General features: G+C 46.5%; 1 protein-coding gene across 10 annotated transcripts in view; it reads right to left on the reverse strand.

Annotated features, from left to right (window-relative positions):
* Window positions 1-1326: 1326 nt before the first annotated feature.
* meis2a (Meis homeobox 2a) overlaps window positions 1327-24860 on the reverse strand; it is an 80499-nt gene continuing 56965 nt past the window's right edge. For 5 of the 10 annotated variants that reach the window (XM_030116924.1, XM_030116928.1, XM_030116927.1 and 2 more), the window contains exons 10-12: window positions 8276-8334; window positions 6363-6473; window positions 5788-5871 (exon numbers count right to left, since the gene is read on the reverse strand). In XM_030116924.1, coding sequence (XP_029972784.1) covers window positions 5813-5871; window positions 6363-6473; window positions 8276-8334 — 229 coding nt within the window. In that variant the 3' untranslated portion in view covers window positions 5788-5812. Of the gene's footprint in view, window positions 2421-5787; window positions 5872-6362; window positions 6474-8275; window positions 8335-24860 lie in introns of those variants that run through there. The other 5 variants (XM_030116929.1, XM_030116931.1, XM_030116932.1 and 2 more) reach the window with 3 other exon arrangements.

A 24860-nucleotide genomic window follows, 5' to 3' on the forward strand; every position in this document is an offset into this window, starting at 1 on the left:
ATTTGGATTTCCTCTATTGCTCTGAGACCAGGATGTGTAGGTGGTTTATTTGCTGTGTAATTTGCACCCTTAATTTGCATTTGACACTTATTTATCATTTGGAGGATATATTTTGTGTGCACAAATAAATTGCCGTGGCAGGATGCATTTCAGCCATAATTTGTTATTGTCATTTAAAGGGTGGGGGTTGGGAGGGGGGGGGGGGGGGGGACTCAAAACTTGAATGGGCAGTCTGAGCTCAAACAGGGGAAAATATAAAAGATGTACTTTTCATTTTGAAAAATAAAAAAAAAGACATAGTAAGAGGAAAACAGTATAATAATAATAATAATAATAATAATAATAATAATAATAATAATAATAATAATAATAATGATAATAATAATAATAATGTATTGTGTAAAATGGGTGAATTGGGACTTTGTATGCAACACAGGTAATCACACAAAAATCTAACAAAAATCAAAAATGAAATATTTATTACAGCATTTGTGACTGAACACCTTTTAAACATTACGTCACAGTCCTCATACAAGTATTTAATGTATTTTTGACAAAGCTTAAGGGAGACGGCATCTTATCATCTAGTGAGGAACACGTGCTGAAAAAGGAAGGAATTCATGGACATACAATATCAATGCCACAGCAGATCTGAAACTAGCAAAAACATTCTTTTTCAATTGAGGTAAACACATAGAATATCTAACATGAAACAATTAATAGACTGAACTCTGTACGAAGTTTGTTACAATATTCTCTCAGCTTTTTTCTCCCAAAAGCATTGAGTTCATAATTTAAGTTTTTTTTTTGTTTGTTTGTTTTTGTTGTTTTTTTTGTTGATTTTTTTTTCTTTTTTTTCCGTTTTAGGTTTTTTGGTGCATCAACCATCAAATGCTTCTCCAGTGCCACAGAATCAACGTTTGTGTCAGTATTTGTCCGTATGGCAAAGAAAGTTGATCCGCAGGGTCAAGAAGCGCTGTAGGATGTTGCTTTTCCACTGTTGAGCTTCCTTCAATAGGCTCTTACCAACGAGAGTCCAGGGTACAAAAAAATAAAATAATATTAAAATAAAAATGTATAAAACCAACACAATCCAGTGCTTGGGCAATTCAAACAAAGAACTTTTTTTTTCTCCTTTAAAACCTACAGGGCAACATTCATTCATGAACCAAAAAAAAAAAAAAAAAAAAGAGGGGCATGACAAATGTTCAAACTGAATCTTCTGGAGAGATCCGGTGTCATTTAGCAGCCTTTTCCCATCATGCCCTGTTCTTATGGGGGACAGGACCTGATTGCCCTCTGTGGTGGTTTGAAGCCTTTTTGAGATGTTCCATCTTCTTGTGTTTTTTTTTTTTTTTTCTTTCTTTCTTTTCTGTTATAGTGCTGTGCTGCGAGACAGTTTCTCCTCCAGGAAGGAGCACACACAGTGTGAGAGAGAAAAGGTTAACCTTTAGTTCTAAAACTAGCTCAGGAAACATAAACCATGTGATCAACAAAAAATGCACAAGTTTTAACTTATTTATCTATACTTTTTATACTACAGTAGTTATAACTCTTGGAGTCTTTCTGGTGTTTCTTTTTTAAATCTTCCAGAGTGATATTATTTTCGATGTGTGTTTGAGTGTGTCACATGAAAATGGACTGAAAAGGGTTACGATGGCGTGTGAGAAAAGAGTGTATTTGAAGGTCTGTGTGTGTGTGCGCGCGCGTGTGTGTGTGTGTGTATGTGTGAGAGTGTGCATCTGTCCATTCTTTGCACACGTGTGTGTCAAAACATCCTCTGTTGATCTTTACCAAAAGCCCAAGACTTTACAAAGTGTTCTTGTCAGCTTGGTCCTCCGTTTGGATGAAAGTAACAAAATTGACAAGTTTAAAAAAAAAAAAAAAAGAAGAAGAAGAAGAAGAAAAAAAGAAAAAAGAATCATCACAGCTCATCTGGAATTCTGTTTCTTTAGTGTCAAATTCTGGTCAAAAGGGTTTTGCTTTTTATTCTTAAAAATAGTCTCAAAATAGGATTTGTTGTGGGCTGCGGCTGTCTTCTTTTTCTTTTGACTGTTTTCTTGTCGTAGCTGCTGTTTGTCGTGGTAGCAAAGTTCCCTTATACTATTGGGCATGGATGTCCAGGCCTTGTCCTCCAGTACTGGGGTCGATGGGCGTGAGCAGAGGGGGTCTCTGTGCAGGCATGGCCATTCCCGGGTGCGACGGGGGTCCTCCGTGCATCAGCATGGCGTGGTGGGGATGGCGGTGGGCGTGGTGGACGTGGGGACGGTCGGGGAGGTACGCGTGGTGGAGAGGTGGTCCGTGCCGGAGCTGGGAGGGGTGGGGGGTCATCTGGTGGGGGTTGGTGTAGGTGGGTGGGGCCATGCTCATGCCCACAGGACCGCTCTGAGGTACGTACTCCCCTGGCATGCCCGGCAGACCTGCGGGAGCGACAGGAGGGGAGAGACGTGTTTACGCAGGTCAATAAATTCATTTTGCAACTGCAGCTCTGACACGCTCTCTCTCCATTAACGGACTCTAATTCAATTTAAACTCAACTCCACCGACAAAGAGCTCGGGAGGTTTTATGACACTGCGTCTGTGACTGCAGAGCTCCCAGCTTCTACAAGTAAAGAGAGACATTATTGCACGGGGCTATTTTGGGCCATGGTGAGTGGTTTACAATGCCCAATAGCGTTGTGGTCGGGTCTCAGGTTGGAAAATGATCCTCAGTCATCCACAGACACTGAAGTCCTGGAGGATGTGAGGAAAACCAAGCGGGCCTATTGATGTGGAGAAGTGCTAATACTTTTACAAGTGGAACAGTCGATTCCCCGGCTGAGCGCGGTGACAAACCGAACAGGCATTCTCTCACGGGGACGCGTCTCCGTGAACATATTTGATTTAGCATCCCTTAAAGAAGTTGTTAAATAATTTAGGACTCGGTTAGTCTTATCACCAAGAAGAAGAACCTTGAAAAAGCTTGCTTCCACATAGGAACGCGAGCATTTTAAGCAGAAACAAGGTGCGTCTTTTGAATGCATAAGTTTGTTTTTTTCTGGAAGAAAAAGAGGAGAAAAAAAAACATGAGGAAACAGCTACAAAACAGGCACCAAGATAAAAGGAAGTAGAGGGAGAAAGAGAAGGAAAAGGAGGTGGGGTATGTTGATTTCCCTCAAGCTGGACTCCGCTTCATATGTGTGGAGTCCTCAGCATGCTGGCATCTCTCATACTGTGACGAGACCCAGGACACAGAGCTGGCTCAGCAGTGCCACTGTTTGGCTTTTCACATGGCTGTTTGTTGTAATCAAAAGGAAAAGAGTCAAATGTGTGTGTGTGTGTGATGGGAGGGGGTTGTTCCTGGAGCCTGGGACTGGAGTATGGGAACACGGCTGGTCGGGAGGCCTGGACCTTGGGGAGAAAGAAGTGAGCAGGAGGTCCTGCTGGAGCCAGGGGGCCTGGGTCTGGGATTGGGTCTGTACTGGCCTGCTTTGTAATGTGAACCCCTGGGGGATTAGAAGCTGTAATAGGAGGGGAGAGGTCGCTGCAAGGTCACTAGGCATGCTCACTCTCTGCATTCCTCCACCTTAGTACACTGCAATTAAGAAATTACACTGGAGGGCCCCGGTGAGGGGAAGGAGGAGGAGGACAGAAAGGAGAGAGGGACAGCAAAGGCCAAGATTAATGGCCAGTCTCCCCTGGTTGAAAGCAGTTGCCATTTTCTAATACTCCCTTTGCATGTCAGTTCATTTGAAATGCAAGTGTTTGTCCGAGCAGGTCTCTTAAAATCTCACTACTGGGGTCATAAAACGAATAAATCACTCAGTGTGTTGGGGCATGATGGGTGCCCTCACCTCCACATAACCTAGAGCAGCTCCCGTTAAAAGACCCGGCGCATGTTTTTGACACTGTAAGCTGGTAATCTCTAGTCTTGTAAGCTGCAGTCATTCCATTAAGTAGATCTGAGACCCCCCCTCCTTTATTAACAAGAGTGGTAAAACCATCTCAAGACAATAACTGAGGACAGACTGGGCCTCTCCCTCTCCCTCTCCCTCTCTCTCTCTCTCCCTCTCTCTCCATCCCTGCATGCCTGCCTCCCTTAGCTTGCTGTGCATTTCTGTTATGGCACAGCAGTCCTGCTCAATGGCTGGTCATAATTAAGTACCAAATATACCATATTGTGTGGCTGTGTAATCAAATCAAGAGAGGATAATATTCCTCTGTATTAAGCTATTAATGTAATTGGTCATGAAGCATAAAGTATGTTACGTAATTAAATAGTCTCAAAATTATATAGCCCTATATTAAGAATTAGCCAACCTGAGCAAATGTTGTCTCTATGTGGCTGTTTTAGGGAACATTGCTTCCTGATTTTCCCTTTTTTTTTTTCCTGCTGCCATTAGCAAAGACAGGAGGGGATGAGAGAAAACGTGAAAGACAGAGGGAAACAGACGAGGAGAGAGAGAAAAAGAGAGAGAGAGAGAGAGAGAGAGAGAGAGAGAGAGAGAGAGAGAGAGAGAGAGGAAGGACTGGAGGGTGAAATGATCTCTGTCGGCAGAATTGCTGCTGTGACCCTTTGGAAAATCCAGTCTCCATTTACATATAAAGGGTTCTTTTAATCAAGGTAAGTGTTATTATATTGTGCCTCATTGGGCAAGGGAGTTTAGGTGTTAAATAAAATCTTGTCTGCCCTGCTGCCTTTAGGATGTGATATGTCTTGATTTTTCAAATGTCAGCACTGTGGCAGAATGGCCAGCTTAATCAGACTCCAGCTATTTAACTGTTCAGTGTGTGTGTGTGTGTGTGTGTGTGTGTGTGTGTGTGTGTGTGTGTGTGTGTGTGTGTGTGTGTGTGTGTGTGTGTAACGGCGGGACTGCATCTGTATGTGTGAAACAGGTTCCCTCCTTTCAGACGCACAGTGCACGCCTGTGTCTACAACCTTATAAATTTATTTCAGTGTCTCCCTGCTCTTGTCTGCGAGTCTCAGGTCAGGCTAGCGAGTGGCGCCCCCCCCCCCCCCTTTAAATCGTCTCCCTCCAGTAAAAAATAATCAAAACACACGGCCCCCCCACACACTCATTCCTCCCTTTACACAGCTCAAACCAAACCCCCAGTGAAGGATCGGCCGTGTCACCCACGGCCCGTATATCTCGCTCGGGGACCGTAATGTACTGCGGTGTTCCCGTCTTTGCATATAAGATAATTTGGGCATCAATCCTTCCCCAGACAGATTTATGTCACTCGGAGGACAGTTTCACTTCTCCTTCTTTATCGCTTCACTGGAGCCTGCTTAATTTCTCCCTGTCAGCCCCTTCCCCAGGAGATGTTATTTTTTCCCTAAATGTCCAACATTTGCATTGGCTGTCCAGGATGGGGAGAGCGATGGCGCTGTTGTGATAAATAAATTTGTGCACGCCATGCCAGGTTGTTTCTTCCCCTTCTTCTTCTGTTGTTGCTGCCGCCGTTGTCTGGCGCCACAAGTCGGGTCCTCTCTGTCCCGGGACGGTTCCCCCTCTTTTTTTTTTTTTTTTTTTTTTTTTGTCAAGTCTTCAATTTAACCCCCCAACAAAACATCCTTAAAGCATGTTACTGAAGCAGCCCCGCGGGCGAGCCGATAGCTGTTGCTGGGGGGAGCTGGGTGGTCAGCGCACACTGTAGAATTATGGCCAGGGTAAGAATGAGCTACGTTGGTGAGGTGAAAGGGAATTGTGGGTGGGAAAAAAAATAAAATCCCACAGCCCGAAGTGTAAGAAAGGAAAAAAAAAAAGAAAAAAAAAAGGGCCCAGTACTTACTTCCCCCTTTTTCTCTGCGTTTTGCGTTACAAGATGGAGGTTACATGTAGTGCCATTGCCCATCCATGCCCATATTCATCCCCATTCCACTCATAGGCCCTAGAAAGAGGAGAAAAATGCCAGAAAAAAAAGGGTCAGCAGGAGTTTGAATCACAAAGAGGTCAGAGAAAACCCAGAAAAGATGCATTAGTTTTATTAGGAGGAGGAGGAGGAAGATGTGGGAAAAGAGCTCAAGAGTTTCGATTTTAGCACTGCGTCCCACAGAAGCCTTTGTTATAATCATCAGAGAATTTCCCAGATGTGTTAAATTAGAAACAAAACCAAAAAAAACAAAAAAAAAACCAAGCAAGACAGGTAGGAGTTGGATTAGAGAACGCTAAAGACTATCAAACGGATAAGTGTTATTGTGGTTATGGTGCGCAGTAAGTATTTCGTTTATGTGGCTGACTTGACCTGCTCCATGCTGAGGTGGCTAACTCTCATGCGGCATGACAAGAGGATCAGTGTCGATCGGCTCTGTGATAACCGGGGGGCGACCCCGGTGTCCGGTGAAGCAGGCACGGCGACGGATGCAAGGTGGACGCACTCACCAGCTGGTCGGATCCCCATGTGTTGCTGACCGTCCAGTACAAAGCTGCCCATTGGCTGGCCCTCTGGACTGTACGCTGCTCCTTGGCTCACTGAAGGATCAAGAAGAAAACCTGATTGTAGTCAAAACGTGGACATGAAAAAGGGAGGGGGGGGGGGAGGAAAGAAGAAGAGAAAACACACCAGACAATCAGCAATTGTCCCAGCTCCAGCCCAAACATACTGTAAGACATTGTGCTCATGTTTGTGGACCGCACTGACTGACGCGTGGCATGCAAACACGCATACAGTAGGTCCGTACGCATGCAAGCACGCACGCACACACACACACATTTTTGTGTGTGCACACAGCCAGTGTCATTCAAAACCACACTCTCACAGGAGATACATTGTTCTCTAAGCGAGAAAAAAGCATGCAGTTTGACAGGATGGGAAGAATTTCTGCCACGGCAGGCAATTCCCCCAGTCGTATAAATAGCATTACGTTTCTGCTCTGCACCAGAACATAGCACACAACTCAAAAATGTAGACAAAACTGCCATCATTTCACATTAAGAGTGATTTCCATGATTATCCGTGACGTCACAGCAACATTCAATTTAGCCCGTTTTGTTTGTTATTAGTAGCCTTAATGAACTAATGCTCTTTGGAGTCTGCAGAAAGCAGTGCATTCTAGGACTATAACAGTCTTATCTTGGATAATCTGTAATTCTTAAAGATTAGTGGAAGATGTTAGTCATGCTGGGTTTGTGCAGATTGTTGACTGGCACGCACTTGGATGCGCGCCGTCAGATATTACACACAACAGCGCAATAACTGCAGAGAGAGTCGCCCACATTTGTAAAGTGCATCTCATTTTAATCACGGCTCATGTTTGTTTGAACAATCTCCACCCCGGCGTGTGGGGATCTTTATAAGTCGGTGAAGCCTGCTAATCAACAAAAACAGCTTTTTTTCCCTCCCTGAGACAAATTACTCGGCTTCTTTTTTGGTAATGCCATAGTCAATGAAGCTTAGGGTGACTGAATCATTCCACAGGATCACAGAATGGCGCGCTCAACCACTCAGTTTGGGCTTTTTGTAATCTGGGCCACAATAGATATGGAAAATGTGTGTTATCAGTTCACAATGCAAAGCTTTCCATAATCTAATCAAATGTAAATCTCTCACTACATCGACGGTAAATCAAAACATGAGATCTGATTTAATCATGAAATCACATCAAGCCAATTCCCGCTCAGCGGGGTGGGTTTTAAAAAGCAAGGTTTTTAATTCATCAAATTTAAATAGAAAAAAAAAAAATGTTGATGTAACTGTATATAGGTCTTCGTATTTGAGTTGTGCTGAATGACCAGTGAAGATCAAAATTCATATGAATGATTCTTAGGGGAATAAAATCAAAATGCATTAAAAAATGCAAGGAGAACCACCCCCAACCCTTCAACCACCACCCCCCAAAAAAACGGAAACCAAAACAGACTAAAAAAAGAAGATAGCACATAAATTGCTGCTAGCGTTTCTGGCGCTCCTCTTGTGTCCAATTAGTAATTCACAGAGAGAGTGCTAATATACCTCTCTCCCCACTTAGACTGGGAAATCTCCAATTAGAGTCAATCAGCAAACGGCCGCACCACTGCAGAACACATCTCATTGAGAAAATGGAAAAAAAAAAGGAATGAACAGAAGGAAAGGAAGCGGTGGGAGTAGAAGGGATTTCTGGGGGAAGTAGGTGTAGGATGCCCCTTGAAAAAAAAAAAAAAAAAAAAAAAAAAAGAATCTGGGCTCCAGGCAGGATGTGCTTGCCAGTAAAGGATTTGGAAAGGGAGTCTTCATGCAAACGGGGAGAAGGAGCGTTGTACTGTATATCAGATGGATTGTTTATTGTTTGTCTTCTTTCTTTCTTTTTTTTTTTTACCTGCTCGATTTGACTGGTCAATCATGGGTTGTACTATTCTTCTCCTGGCATTAATAAACCTAGAAGAGAGAGAAAGAGAGACAGGGAGAGGGAGAGAAAGAGAGATAAAGAGGAACAGAGAGGAGAAAAACAAACGTTAAATCACCCTGCATTCACACATAGAGAGATTCATCACAAGGCACCACAAAGACAAAACAGTTTTGCATGACTTAATGGCAACATTAGCCACCAAGTCCTTGAGAGAGGCGCACACAACAAAACAGCAACAAACAAAAGGGCAATTGTGCACTGACTTGGGAACCCAGTGAGGGATACTTTTAATGTTCCTTATGATCTATTCCCCCCTCTTTTAATAAAGCTTTTGATTACGTTTGGTTGCTATGGGCACCGGGGAGACATTCCTCAAGTATTAAGTGCAACTTGGGCACAGTAGAGCCCTCGACATGGCACGTCTCTTTCTCCTTTGCTCCGTTATTCTTTCTCAGTGACTTCTGGAGTCACACAAGTGACGACGTTGCACACAACCAACCGTCTCTCGACGGAATCGCCGAAATATTATATTTGTACGTATCAAAAAACGGGGGAGAAGGAAAATCAAAGTAAGCCGCAGGTTAGTAGAATGAACGATACAAATGGTTCCTTTCATTGCACCCCACTACTCCGCCCCCCCCACCACCTCCAGCCTCCCCCTCTGTGGGACCCCCACTCTGGTTGCATTGTAGGGGGTTCTGCTCCCCTTCCAGCTGTCTAGAAATGAGGACCAGGCTCGGGCCACTCCGTGCTTTCACAAGGTATTGTTATGTCAGTGAGCCCATCAATTAGGCTGTCTGAAGTTTTATCACCGCCACAGCGGCGAATAAGTACAGCTCCACAAAGCCTCCCCAGCCTGCCTTGCTCCTGTGGCTTTTCCAGTGTAGAGCCAGAGGTCATCTGGAGGTGACTGCCAGCCAGGGGCAACTTTTTTAACTCTGAATGGGATGCCTTGGGCCGTGTCAAACACAAGCTGGCCACTTAGGCCGAGTTGGGGCTTCACCTCTCTCTGTCCTTTAGTTTTTTTTTTTTTTTTGCGTTCGCTCATTCACTGTCATAAACTTGAAGAACACAGCGTGGACATAGCGCTACGGGTACCACCATGTGGTTGATATTAAAGAGGGGTTTCAAATCACGCTGGAGCTGTCCAGAATGGAGTCCTTCGCTCGTTCCAAAAGAAGAAGAAGAAGAAAAAAAAAAAAACGACTTCACCTCGTTCTCCTAACACACGGGGCAACGGCACCATCAATACGGCTAAAGAACTGGTCATTAGAAAGAAGGGAGAGCTGGAACCAATTTGGGCTCCTAATCCCCCATGAAGCCCTGATACCTGCCCTTACCTTCTCCAATGAACTTAAACGCCTGTAATCTGCCTGGCTCAAAGTGACATGGTTAAACGTACAAAATGCACGGTTGGGAAAAGAGAGACGCGGCGCTCATTTGCCAGGGGGCATCCAGAGTGCAGGTACGCAGGGGCGCAGCGGGCCCCTGAGAGAAAAAAGATGAAACACGTCTATATGAGGGAGCGAGAGAGAGCGGAGGAAGAGGGGAAGGAGGCGCGGCGCGTGAATCAGAGTCGGATTGCAAATTATTTGATTGAAATGCACGATCTGTGATTTAAGGGGAGGAATGAGGATTAAGTTTTATTAACTGTGAAAGTATTTACTGGTAGAACAAAGGGGACAAAGCATTGTTAAATATCTGGGCTGTCAGAAATGTCTGCGGTGCTTAAGACGGAGAGTCAGCTCGAGCATCAAAACCAGCTGAGCAAGTAAACAGCGAGCCATTCCTGGTATCGCACTCCCTCTTTAAGCTGTGCAAAACCCTGCCAAAAATATATGTCTTGCTCTCTCCCAGTCGAGATGCACAAAGGAACTCAAAATCACAACCATGTGCATTTCTTACCTATTCTGGGTCAGAACCATAAACACAGGACATTAGGAATGTTCTTCCAAGGTGCTAAACTTGACCATACGGTCCTCAGTTGCTACAGTGGGAAAAATCTACATACTGGAGAGTATATATAAAAAAAAATGTTTCTCTTAAATATTCATTCAAAAACCGTGTTCTTCTTGTGCTTTTCCAACTTCTTACAGGAAATGGTTCAGCTACCAGAGTATTTGCTCTCATTGACATGCTAATTTCTGTAAGAAAACAGCCCATCGCTGTGTAGACAAATATAAGGATATTTAAATATTTTCCCAACAGACCTGCTCCCTTTGAGCTCTGTGTACAGGCTAACTGCTGCCGTATCACGCCACATGGTTACAAAGACTCCGCTTCTGCATGCTGGACAAGTTGCCACAGTAACTGGGAAGCATGGAGGTGCGTTGGAGGGAGTGGGAGGGGTGACCACAGGCCCCTGTCGTGGCCTTAGAGCACCTTTTATCAGCCTGAGTAAAGCCAATTGAGATTATCAGAGCCGGGCCTGATAACACTGTTTTCCCTCGACCCGTGAGCTGCTAATGGAGTGTGCTTAGAACAACACAACCAGGAATCCTCCAGGGATGAGGGCGAGTCAACTCGGATGGATGGTCAGATGGATGGATCTGAGGATCCAAAGCCCTGCGAGAGACACATAAGTTGACCACAGGGACTCAGAATTCCTAAACCACTCGCTAAAACATACGTGCACGCTGTAAATCTGCACATCGACACCACGGACATGACCACAGCCGCCGCCAGTGTGTGTCCGTAGGCTAACCAGAGCAAGTGGGGGGGGGGGGGGGTAGCTCACAGGGGACACTCGCTAAAAAAACCTCCAACCCAAAGCCCGTGTTTTATTATCTACATCTGGTGGTCGAGCTTATTATGGCCTGCCTCTGCTCAATGTTAGAGTGCAGAAACACCAACACACACACACACACATGCACGCTCGGTACACAGAGTACCTCTCAGCATGGGAACTCCATGCTGTCTTCAAACAAATAATTAAAGGCAAGGTTAGGGGGTCATGTGGAGGTCATTCATTGGGATACAGCTCGGAGTGTGTACAATACCCCAGGAGAATACAGGCTGCTGGGGGGCAGCGCTCCACTGCCGCTTAACGTGAGTGACTGCTCTTGTCCAGCCAATAAACCTTAAACACATTTTCAAGTCGCATATCAAAAAGTACACTCGCAGTGCTAAGTACGCTTTGGAGCAAGCATGTGAATATGTATGCACGTGTCAGTCAATATGTGTGTATTGTGCATGTCAGCACATTCTTGGCACACTACTGCCAACTGGCCCACGGTAGCACTTCCCGCTGACATGTCCTGAAATGGTGTGAGGGATGCGTGTGTACAAAACACATGTGTTTCTGCAGATATGATACGGATCTGTTTGGAGCTGAGAACGCGGGCCTTTGATCAAGTTTACTGGTGCTCCGAGTGTCGCCGAGAAAAAGAGCGGGGAGATGCGAACGATGGAGCCAGGGCCGCAGGAGTCCATCTCGACACAGCATCCTTGGTCACTGATGTCTGCTTTCACACAAAGTGAGCCGACAATGCCACGTGCATGTACAGAGATTCCCGGTAAAATGAGGTCTAACAAAGACAAGAATTAGATTAAGTGGAGAATTTAAATAATCCTGAAATCACGTGCTTCTTTCTAATCCAGTAGATTTCTAAGCTGTAAGAGACTACGTTTTTTTTGCAAGAAACCACCTCGTCATATAAGAGCTTTACAGGATGAAGATTACCGGAAGTTTGAAGATAGAATCAAAACAAACCAGTCAGACTAAGTTTCTGTGATTAACCTTTTTTTTCTGTTCACTCCCTCATCTCAATCTGTCAGAAAGGCCTAGTTTCTGGTTAACTGACTCGCGGCCACACCTGGTAACTCACTCCTGTTGTCAGCATTCCTTCCCTGAGAAATTGTCATGCCAAACCACCCTACCCTGGAGCACAGCCAAAGAGAGAGGGAAGAGAGAAAGAGTGAGGGAGCGAGAGTGAGAGACAGACAGACAGAGAGAGAGAGAGCCTCGCTGCTTGGCGGGCCAATTGCCGTGGAGATCGGAGGAAACGCAGCCAATCACGAGTGGGGTCACTTGTTTGACGAGTTTGTGATGAAAGAAAGAAACCGAGCCAGAGCCGGAGCGAGCCAGGGGAGAGAAACGGAGAAACACTAAACATGTCTCCTCCAAGAGCCGAGCGCCAGACGGCTCCGAACGGAGCCGGGCAGAGCATGCGAACGCAGGAGGCGGCTTTGAAAACTGTGACGCAGGAATTGTTGACAGATTATTGCCTTCTCGCTGACCTGCGTGTGCCCAGTTCGAAGGCTCGTAGGCATGGGAGCGAGGGGCAAGTGTGTGTTCGTCCGTCAAATTCCCCGGCCCCTGTCTGTCTGTGCGGAAAGATTAGATGCAACACAATCTGAAGGAGAACGTGCCGAACTCAATCCGCGATCGCCGCTCGCAAACACGACTGTCCTCTGGTTCCTATTAGAGATCATTGCTTCCATACTTCCGCTTCAGACAGAAATAAAGATTCCGAACCCCCAGCAATTGAGTCGCATCTCTCTGGAATCAAAGGAGGAAGAGTTTAGTTTGATCCTCTCCCTCCGAAAAAAAGACAGACAGCTCGAAAAGCGTAAAAAAAAAAAAACAAAAAAAAAAACACCCAGTCGTCTCTGACCAGGAAGTGCATGCAAATTAACCCCGTGAGAAGGGTGTGTTTAGTATAAGCAAACACTAATTACGGCCCGGTCAGGCTGTGGGGCAGTCTGGGGCTACTGAACCTCCAACACTGATCTACTGTAGTGTCAACAACAGTGATTTAATCGGCTCACGTGGTCCAGCCGGCCCCCCTGTAACAGTTTCTACATAGTTTGCCACCAGACTGAACTTACAGTATCTGTGGATTTATCATAAACTATCACAAAGGAGCTTTTCACAGGCTCCACTCCTCCAGGATGGAGATAAACGACAAAGAGATAGGCGAGGAACGAGCGAGCTTCCTCAAGCTCATCCTATCAGAGAGAGTTTTCCTTTTTCTTTCCCTTCTTTAACTTAAAGCAGGAGTCAAGAGACATACGCCGGGCGAACATTACCTCACCCCCGTGTTTGATTTAGTGCAGATGTGAAGCGGAGCAAGACAGGATCGTTTTTTAAGGAACGTCAGCGAGGGCCCACGTTTAGGGCAGCCACTGTGTTTACATAGTTTTACCTCTGTCTATCTCTCCCTCTCTCCCTCTTTCTCTCATCCACAGTGCCTCCATACACTGCCCCCCCCCCCCCTACACATGCTCTTTTGTCTGCCTCTGAAAGGGGGACTGTTTCACCTCTCCTCCATGGACTTTCACTGACCTGTTTTTCTTTCCCTTTTTATTACTGCACTCATTGCCCATTTGCGGCATCCCCCCCTCAGCACTATATGACTAACATTTGCATTTCTCTGTCAGTCTAGCTGCAGAAGTCATTTCTCTCTGAAACCCGTGGAGTACGAGTCATTAAGACTCCAGTGGAAAATCAGACAAAGAATTATATATTTGTGTTGCGAACTGACAAGATTTAACGAGGAGCTAATTAAAATAAATCAATAGCACTGCGGCATGCTTGCTCTGTCTCTCTCTCTCTCTCTCTCTCTCTCCTTTTTCTTTTTTCTTTTTTTCACGCTGATTCTCTGTCAGCACCAAAGAGGTGGAATGCTGCAGTTTGGAAGCAATAGCAGGCTGGGGATTGTTTAGCTATAAATTTGTACTTGATAATGATAAATATGTGGGGAAATCGCTCACTTGTCACAGAGGAGGCAACACAAGGCAAAAAAAAAAAAAAATATGGGAGAATTCTCCCGGAAGTGACTTACTGAACCACAGCGGCAACACAAACAACGAAAGAAACAAACATAGACATCTCTCCTGCTATTTACCCTCCCCTAAAACACCTTCTCCCCTCTTCCCCCTGTCCAGTCAGGGCATGTCACCTCTGGGCCCTGCGGTCCAGCAGCCTGACCCCTACAGGGCGGGCTGTGCAGCCCCAGCTGCTGACTGTCCGTCAAACACCTCCAGAGCAGCGTTGGGCCAGGAAGACCACGCTTGTTGCCCCTTTGATCCGGCAAGCAGCAGCTGCTGCTCCACACAGCAGCACTTTGTTCCTCTGTCTCCTCGCCGCACTCTGTCCTACGGCACAAAAACACCGAACCTCGTACAGAAGTGGAGGGAGAGAAAGAAGAAGGAGGGGAAAAAAATGTGGGGGTTATGAGGGTGGTGGTGGGTTAAAAAAAAAAAAAAAAAAAAAAAGCTTCTTCTTTTTTTTTCCCCTCCCCACAACATCAACAAGCTCTGACAACAGCAGCGGGGGTTTTTCTTGGCCCCAACACAGCTCTCAGGCATCTCCGTCTTGACGCTTCACCCTCCCTTCTCTTTTAAGAGATACGATAGTTATTGTTCAAATCAGCCAGGGTGAAAGGAATGGACTCAGGCCAAGCCCGCCCCAGGCGTCAACACACCTGTATGAAAGACACCTTATTGTAGCAACCCTGTATGGCTAACCAGCCCTTGCTCCCCCCTCTTTTCATGATGTTCGGAGGGAAAATCGCTTCTCTTCAGTCCCCTAATATTTCCCTTTATTAACCTCTCTTACCTCAGAGGTTGGCACCTCTGCCCCGGAAAGTTTTATTATTATAATATCATCTCAGAGTATCACCACCAGACAGGGGGGGATTACAGGAAGAGCTGATCCGCATCTCCCTTGTTAGCAACGCCTTCTTCTCCTGCTCCTGCACCCCTCCCTTAAGACAGCACCTTATTAATGTGCATAAGTGCACAAGCGGTATTTTTTTTTTTTTTTTTTTTTGCCTTCCCGGGAGTCGAGGGACCAACAGCTGCACTCCTTGTTTGAAGAGCACCCGAAAACAACAAACACACGCGGGTCAATATTAGCGCCCGTCAAAGGCTGCAGCACATAGCGCATGACAGAGGCCGACGGCGCTGGAAGCTCGCGCACATTCCTCATGAGCCGGCGTCTCACCTCATGAGTAGGTGAGGGCTTCCTGCTTTCACGCAGGGCCAGCGAGAGACAGAACAGAGAACTACTGGCAGGTTGAATCACACACAGAGACACTCATGCACAACACACAGAGGAGACGGAGGTGGTTGGGGGGGGGGGGGGGGGGGGGGGGGGGTAGAAGAGGAAAGAAAGCACTTTTATTACCCCAGCCTACCCATCAGCCCTCCTGAGATGAGAGGGTGTGCGCACAAGATCACCTCAATTTCCCAGTGGTGAGGAGTGCCACCCCCATTGCCCGGATTTGCTTTTTTTCCCACAGTGCCAGGCCTGTTGGCGTGCTCTGTGTGTCTTTGTAGGGAGGGCAGGTATAATCTCAGTTACCATCCACTTCTCAGCGCTCTCATACAAATGTGTGGCTTTTTTAGCCCCTCTGTCTCCCTCCTGCATTATCTTTCCATCTCAATTTCTTTTACCCCTCTCTTTGTCTCTTGCTCCATCGTCTTGTGCTCCCTTTCATTCCCAGCCCTTTTCTCTCTCTCTCTCTCTCTCTCTCTCTCTCTCCCTCTCCGGCTGGTAATCGAGTGAGAGATTCCGTGACTCCGTGACTCCCCCTTATTGTCAGATATCAAACAGGGCGGCTTTGTGGATTACCAGGGGAAGCTGATAATGACATGATAGAGGCGTGATATTTCAAACAAAATTGAGTGTCAATTGCCTGCATCGTCTAGGCAACACAAGTGTCTGCGTTGCAGCAGCCAGGCAGGAAATAAGGCCAATCTATTTCCTTTGCTTCATATCAAACGCCTCTCTCCTCGCTCCTTTATAAGACTATAATGGGTTCGGCTCAAAGAGAAGAAGAGGGGGCCTTGCCAAGAGCAACAGTTGAATCCTTGCGCAGCACGCGCGCATGTATGCATGCATGGGACGTACACGTACGCACACATTGGCGGGCGGCTCGCACTTTTGAATTTTAAAACGCATTAGCAGAAGTCAGAAAAGGAGAGCCAATGAGTGGCGGTGTGGAAAGTGCCCCATTTTACCACCCCACCCCCCTCAAACATATATACTCATGCTCTCGCTGCTTTTTTTTTTCTTCCCCTCCTTCTCATACTGGTTGTGCTATTAACCACGAATTTGGGGCAGCGAAAATGCACAGCAGTCTGAGCAATTAAAAACTGACACCTAAACCTTGCGGATCCACTACTGACGTTGTCTAAAGCCGAGATTTGGGTGCCGCTGAGCTTGGAGTCTTTAAGGACCAGACGACTGTGGAGTGCAGGACTCAGTGTGCGTCTGCATGTTTGGAGAGGGATTCTCCCTCCCGCTGGGATGTCATCATCTTCTCATCATTGTGTTTCTGGCATGTGCGTAAGTGTTTCCATCAAGCACGTTTCCATGATGTGTCTGAGCGAGCCAGTGCGTTTCGCGTCGAGCACATATTAGTGACCACGAGAGCCGTCGGTTAAATGTTGCCAGCTTGCCTCTGACTTCCCTTTTGAATAATTAATATGAGTGTCAATTGCACATAATCGCTTTGAAATACATATGCGCGAACACACAGGCGCACAAACACACACACACACACACACACACACACACACACACACACACACACACACACACACACACACACAGAGTCAGAGGAAGAGTTTAGGGCTAAAAAGCCCAGCAGCAGGCCAGTGATATAAATAGCTGTTGTTTGTGGAGGGGACTGCTGGCAGAAACAGCATCGACACTGTGGAGCAGACCACAGGGACTCTGATGTGCCTGGTGGCCTGAAGCGAGCCCTCTGCCTCTCAGATCAGCTCTACCACTGACTGTGTACGGCTTTGACTGGCCTCCTTCATATGTGACAGCCTTAAACAAATACAACAAAGCCACAGTCAATTCAGCCTGCAGTGCAGAACATGGTCCTTGATTTTAAGTCTTAAGAACTGTCATGAGTGATTCTTTATGTGAGACAGTAATAATAATAGCAACTGCTTTATTTATTTATTTATTTTTTTTTTTGGAGTGAAATGCAGATGAACTTTTCATCCAGTGGCAGACATATGGCTCGCTATTCTTTTCAAATTAAGAAAGCTTACGTCAGGCTTTCATATAATTTAATGAAAAAATGGTAAAAAAACACCCTATCGCCCCTCAAGGGAGGTGGGTGTTCACACCACCCTCGCTGCCACTTCCCTCCTCACACACTCACAGAGCCTCCCAATTGAAATATCATCACCAGTAATGGGAGGGATAAATATTCATAAGGCTGGGAATTGAGAAACCCTAGATTAGGATAATACACTCCTCATTGTTCTGCCTCCCTCTCCTTTCTCCGGCTCTTCCGCTGTATCTCTGCATCTTGTTATGCATGTTATCGCGTTGGCTAATAGTTGCTAATTCCTCCAGCTACATCTGATAACTTCATCAAAGTGGAAGCGCATGTTTGCGTTCGCAGGCGGGGAACGCCGCAGCACGCTGCACCGTTTATTTCTCACCTCTCCCAAATTGCAAATTACCGGGTTTGATCTGTGCAGGAGTTTTAGGCCCAGTTCCAATTAAGATTGGATTGTTTTTGTGAAGAGGCCCTGTGATTCCCTCCCCACTGCCTGGCACCAGCTCCACTGATAACTCATCCTTAACAGGCCCGAACTGGGGCAGAGCACGGCTTAAACCAACAAAGGACTATATTGATTTATAGGGTCTTCTATGATGGGATTATTGGCCTACACCTCAAAGCCACAGAGGGCACGGGGCCATGAATCACAGCTTCAGAAAATACTCACACATGTGCAACAGGTAAGAAAACTGTATCGTGGTGTTGTTAAGGGTGCGATTACAACTCTCTTTCTTATTTTACATCCCAAAACACTCACTTTCATTGTGCCTAACAGGAGGGGGAATGAGGCTGTGAGAGGTTATTTTGAGAGCTTATACGTGGGGCTGTATATCAAAATACCCAGCAACAGAGGGAATGTGTAAGACAGAGAAAAGAGAAAGAGTTAGAGAATGAGCATGCCTGGACAGAGAGAAAATACCTTGTGGAAGTTCACAGAGTTTAAAGAGCTCAGCCAGAGAAGGAGCTCCTGTCCTCTTTGGCTCTAACAGACACACACGCACGCACACGCACACACCCTCAAGGCCATTCTGTTACACCTGGTCACCTTTATCCCTTTTAGTCCTCCACACCCAACCCCACCGTCCAACCACATGCACCACGCAGGAGAACACGTACACGACGCGCAGTCACCCGATTAACATCCCAACCGACACACGCGCACGCACACACACGCGCACACACAGCAGCAGCAGCTCCCTGTGGCTAACGCAGAGCTCCTCTGGCTATCTCCCTCAGAAGATAAAACTAATTATTCCAAATCTACTCTGTCAGGTTGTCTGATCCTCTGGGGGGGCTCGGTTTAATTCTCTCCTGCTCTCTCTTCCCCTCTGCGTCACCGCGTCTCTCCCAGTCATAAACCACAAAAAGACCAAGAATCTGGGCTAAATGACCTCCGGATTAAAAACATAAACAGACTGACAGGCTGTATAGACACATATAGCATCGCAGCAGCTGAAGCACATGGCCTCCTCTGCAAAACAAACAACTGCCAGACTCGTAGTACAGCTCCCCTTTAAATTAATAATCAAATACTTTTGAAAAGCAGCGACGGAGCGTCTAAACAACTCTGAAAAGTCACAGAAAATGCATGACATCACCCAGCATACAATCCAAAAGGACTTATGCACCTATTGAATTGCTTAGTCCCCCTGTTGGCACTTCCCACCGTTGGCATCCATGTTAGGTTTTAGAACTAAATAACAGGCCAATATGCCAGGGTTTCCAACTGCAGGCCCTGAAAGCTTGTGGAGAAACCATCCGTCCCAATGAGCTCTAAAGGCAAATGGAAGCTCATAAACAGAGACTTGACTGTATAGACTTTGAATTTTATCTTTCAGCAGTTTCCCCCTTTTATGAGGCAGGGACCTCTATAACAGAGGGGAGGAAGGGAGGGATGAGCAAGATGGGAGGATGGCAGCGAGAGAGAGAGAGAGAGAGAGAGAGAGAGAGAGAGAGAGAGAGAGCAAGGATGACAGTAAGGATGTTAAGAAAGAAGATGATGGCAGAAAGAGCAGGAGAATAAGAATGAGGTACAGGTTGGGAGAATGAGATAGAGGAGTGCTGGGGTCACAAATCTTGCTGCTATTCTAGTACGTGACATCTTCGCTCGTTTGCGGCTGCTCATTAACAAACAATACTGCTGTGAAATTGGTTTAATGACAAAGTAATAAAATTGCTATTCTGCTCACAGATGGCCTCAGGCGCAGGGAGATTCTAGCAGGCTTACTGTGGCTGCCCGTGTGCATTAAGCTGCTTGTTCATGAAAACAGCATCCTACACTTTCTTTCTCACTATCACCAATCTTTTTTTTTTCTCTTTTCAAGTTCTCTCTCTTCTTACAAATGAAATAAATTAACCTACTTTCCTTCCTTGTATTCTCCTTGAATTCTCGCTCTCCCACACCCTCACCTCTCGGTCTTCCTCTCCCCTCTCTCTCTCTTGTGGATTCGCTTCTCTCTCTCTCCATCTCTCTCTCTCCAGTTCTCACCCCAGTACAGAAATTACCATCTTAAAATAAAAAAAAAAGGGAGGCTCGCCCACGCAAACGCAGCTCGACTTCATTTCAAACGCGGAGCCCTTGTTATTAAACGACCCACCAATAAAACCAAGCCGTTGAGGAATAAAAGAGCCAAAAGGAGCAGAGAAGTACAAAGACCTCCCTCCTCCCATCTCTCTCCATCTCTCTCTAATGCTCCCTCTGTAATGCCTCTTTCAGCTCTTTGCTGCTCTATCTTGCCTCGTCTGGCTTCGTTCTCCTCGCACGCCGTCTTAGCTGGGAGAATTCCACAGCCTTGGAGAGACTTGGGCTTGTAATGGGAAAACAAGTAAAAGGCATTCATTTTCGTGCATGATCGGCCAACACTGCCCATTTTTATTAAAGCGCCACCTGCTTTTCATAATTCTAGAATCACAGTGAGGTGGGCATCGGGTTGCTCCGCAGCCTTGGTGGGCGTCCGTGCCACGCCGCGACCCAATGTGCCCCCGGTGCCCGATAAAGTGGGAGCGGGCCCCGGTTAATCACACTGAGGCTTTTCAACAGGGCTCATGTGCTAACACGCTGCACATATACTGTGAGAGCGTGCACGCTCGCTCAGTGGCATGCATTATCATCAGCTGTTTAAGGCTCCCATGGCGTTATCCTGTGAGCAAAGCATGTGTCGAGATTGTGCCGCGAACAAACATTTGGATCGCGAACAACCGCTAAAAGCGAATTGAAAAACCGAATAAAAACCTGCTGCGACGGGGAGTCTGTCCCATCCCACTCTGCCAATAACGAGAATATGTTTTTTTTCGCAAATGTGTTTCACCCTCCAAAACAGATAAAATGGGATTATTATTACAGCATCAAGAAAGCAGCCAGATCAAATGAACTTAGTGCGTGGCGGGTGTTGGTAGGGGGGCTGGCACTTGGGATCTGACAACAGAGTCAATTCTGCTAATTAACTGCCAATTAGCGGTCCCTAAATGAGAGGGATCATGATGCCTGTGTTGGCAGCGCCCCGATAGTCTCGCTTTTTAGTTCGACGCTCATATACACCAACGCTGGTGTGCGCAGACACACCGGAGGGATACACACACATGCATAGCCGCAACCTCTCCACACTCCAGATGTATATTTAGAAAGCCAGGGGGGCATGAGATGGCCACTGCTGGGAGTCCCTGGTTGCAGCCAAAAAAAGGCATGACATTTCCATCTGGGTCAGTGTTAGACAGATAACCAGCAACTTCAGTCAACCAACCCATCGATGTGGCAGGAAAGTAAGAACCGGACAAAGATATAGAGCAGAGGACTGAGAGGGAAAAAGGACCCGAGAAAGCCTCCGTGCAGGATTCGTGAGATTTAAATACTTATAAAACGTGGAAAAAAAAAAAAAAAAAATGGTTGGGCGAGTTTCATAACTTTATATTACATTTGGAAAATATTAGTTATTATTTTGCCGTTCATAACGGGATCGTCTGCCAAACCAAGGAATCATAAAAAAATCATAAAAAAATCATAAAAGGCAGTGCTCCTAAGTGTCTCCTTGAACTCAGAAAGGGGTTCAGAAAATGCTTATTTGAAGTAGAGGAACAAATTTGATTCTATGCGTCTCTCTTTTTCCCAGACACCACAAACAAATGTGCTTCACAGTCTGCATGTGAACCTGCAGTGCTGCCTCCGCGCACATCTGCTGTGTGATTCAAAACCCAGCGAAGACTGAAGGGATCCGTGGAAGGAGAAGAGAGAGAAAGAGAAGATCTGAATGGAAATGGGGAACCTGCTGTGAAGAGGGCTACAGAGCAGACTGTTTAGAGCTATCTAAACTCAGTTTATCCGCACGCTGGGCTGTAACAGGGCACAAACTGAGAGCAGAATCAGTATTCCACAGCTTTGCGGAAGTTGGGAAGGAAAAACATTTCTATTTTACCATTTTCCTTTACTGACCATTTAATAAATAGAAACATGTCGACACCATCGGATTAGAGAAATGACCTCATTCTACTGCAGCTGAATCTTAAAATAGCTGAATCAAACTCCTAATGTGAACGAGTAACTGTAAATTGGATGATGAGGTGATGTTGCTCAATGTGGAGTTTGTTCTCCTCTTCAGGACAGATTCAAAGGGGAAAAAAAAAAAAAGAAAAAAGGAAAACAAAAACAATCAGTGCACCATGGCCCGCCGCACAGAGATTGAGCCTATTTCATCTCCTCATCTCCTCAGTGGGCACAGGCTGCTTGGCGCCGTCGTCTGGCGGATATCCTTCCCTTATCATGTGACCTGTGCTCCGACAGGGGGCAAAGGTTGGCTGCGATCCGCCCCTGTGTCTTAATAACTCACTCATTGTATTCCTTTCTGCCGCTAATTAGAGCCTCTCCCCTGTGTGTGCGTGCCTCTGTGTGTGTGTGTGTGTGTGTGTGTGTGTGTGTGTGTGTGTGTGTGTGTGTGTGTGTGTGTGTGTGTGTGTGTAGTCCCCCTTGGGCTGCAGAGAAGAGGCAGAGAAGTAAAAATAGAGTGTGGCTTAGTGCCCTCTTTATTGTTATTAGTGCTCCAGTGGCACAGCAGTCCGTCATCATAGATGCCAAGAACTGACATATTCGCTCTCTGACTTGCTCTGCCCCTCTCCTCTCTCTCTCTCTCTCTCTCTGCCATGGAAATGACCAACAGGCTGTCTGCGAGATGAGGGAATAATGACGGGACGATTTCCTTCCTTTTTTAGATGCCGTGTCTCTCAGTCATCTGTCATCGGCTCCATCTCCCAGGCCCATGTAATAACCTGGTGTGTGTGTCTCTCCGTTTGTGTGTGTGTGTGTGTGGTTATATGCATGCATGAGCGTGTGTGTAAGCACTGCTGCAGTGGTAAATAATGGCAGTAGCTGGTGTGTGTGTGTGTTTATGGCAGTGAGTGAGGGCACATCGTGCTGGGTCTGACACTGAGACATGAAAGGATTCAGTCAGGCTCCATTTAGCCCAGACTGATAGCAGGACACCGAGAGCTGCTGAGCCAGGCGAACCAGTAGATACTGTAAACTCTAAAGGCCTCTTTGGCGTATGGATACCTGACATTGCTGTTTCACCTACTCCAAAAATCCCAGAATGCAGCGTGTGTCACGACCCTCACCTTTTAGTGCAATCTTAAGCAAATGCAATTACTGATCAGGCCGCTCGCCTCTTCTGCTTGTGTGACGCCTGCTTTCTCATGTGCAAATGCTTCCTAATGGTCAGTTAATGGTGCCCTGACACACTGTGCGTGTACAGCATGTGCACACTGTGGGAGTGCACAGTAATTATTTGCAAAGCGTGTGCATATGCACACTTCTGAACACACGGGATACGATTAACAGGATAATCAGGTCCTCCTTCTCATCTGCTCAACGCCAGCGCCGAGAGATTGTGGACTTTGACCTTTTCCTTTGCTCCTTATTAACGTCGGACAGCTAATGGGGTGTGGGTTACAAACAGGTGAGGCCGTTGGCTAATGATATAGATGAGATAAAGAACAAGGCGGAGTGCCTGCGCCTGCATTGTGGACACGGAGTGTCTCAGACCCGACCGGGTTGTGCTTTCTGAGCGTACAGGTGAGCTGCAGGTAAGCGCGGAGGGAGACGCCGGTTGCAGGGTACGGCTCTGGGGGGGGGGGGGGGGGCTTCGCGGGGCAAAAGCGGCGCTAGCAAGATGCACTGTCTATTGACTATCGCACAGAGCACCGTTGTGCCCTCGCTGGCCTGCGATTGTGCCGGCGGACAAAGCCCTGATTCAGCACATCCTTTCCCCGAGGGAGAGCTCTGGAAACCGAAGACGGCGGCCATTCCCTCCCTCCCTCCCTCCCCCCCCCCCACTCATCCTCTGTCTCTCTCTCCGTCTGTCTCTATCTCTCCCTTTCTCTCTCTGGCTGGTAACATGGCAGCAACCATGCATCAAAGGGAACTACAGAACAATGCAAGGGGCCAGCCAGGAATTTGAAGAGGTTGTTGTTAAACAAGAATTTCATACGCGGAGTTCTGTCATACTCACAGTGGAGCGACTCAGCGGCCACTGGAAGCAGAAATCAAAGCGGAATGAAGACCCGTTAAACTGCAGCTTACTAGCCAGTCCGGATAGTGAAAGGTGGAAAATGTCAACGTCCTCTCTCCTTCTCATCTGTCCCTCGCTGTAACACAACCAATAACGTGTCAGCATCTTCCAGGCGTGTTGACAAATCCTGGAAAGTATCACAGACTGACGAGCGCGGTCTGAGTCTCTTCGGTGACTTTATTTGTGAAAACTGGCCCCTGGGCTGTTTTTGTTTACATGTCTGGTGTGACATTAATACAACCCCATGATCATATACATACTAGGCATCAGCTCTACTTTACTCGTGTTTTTGTGCGTTTCCAGTGAGGAAAAGTACCTGATACCTGGAGCTACTTTTTTAGTGTCCGCCCCGTTGTCATTTCAAAAAACGCAAGGTGATTTTGAAACACTGGAGACACTAATTGGTTCAGAGAACTGTCATTGCATCATCAACAGAAGCCATACGTGGAGCAAATACCAGCAGCGCAATTGCAAATGCAAATGGCAGTGAAAAAGTGCACACCTATTTTTTGCAGTGGAGACGGTCGACCAAAAAAGTGCCTGCTCCCAATTTGCGAATCGAGCCAATACCGTCAGTGGAAGTGCGGCATAAGGATGTTTGTTCCACCTTTAGAGATTCTTTCGGACCGAATGCATGTGGAGTATTTCTGGGCTTACATTTCACGGCCAATGAGAACACAGGAACCGGTCCCGCATCTATCTCTGTCTCTGTCTATGTCTCTGTCTATTTCTCTCACTCTGACTGCTCCCAGGTTAGCAGAGTATTTCTGCATTAATCACCATGACACAGGCAAGGCAACTCAATTTTCTGCTCCTGTAGGTAAGGTGCACGGCGTCCCGAAACGGTGGCACGAGGCATGAAACAGGCAAGCAGGGGCTAATCTTTGGTTACTGGTGTAATTGAAATGCTATCCACACTGTAGGGTGCATTAAAGTCTGATAACAGCGGTTCCTGTGGCCAATTTA

Source organism: Salarias fasciatus, chromosome 19, assembly GCF_902148845.1.
Source record: "Salarias fasciatus chromosome 19, fSalaFa1.1, whole genome shotgun sequence".
NCBI classification, from domain to species: domain Eukaryota; kingdom Metazoa; phylum Chordata; class Actinopteri; order Blenniiformes; family Blenniidae; genus Salarias; species Salarias fasciatus.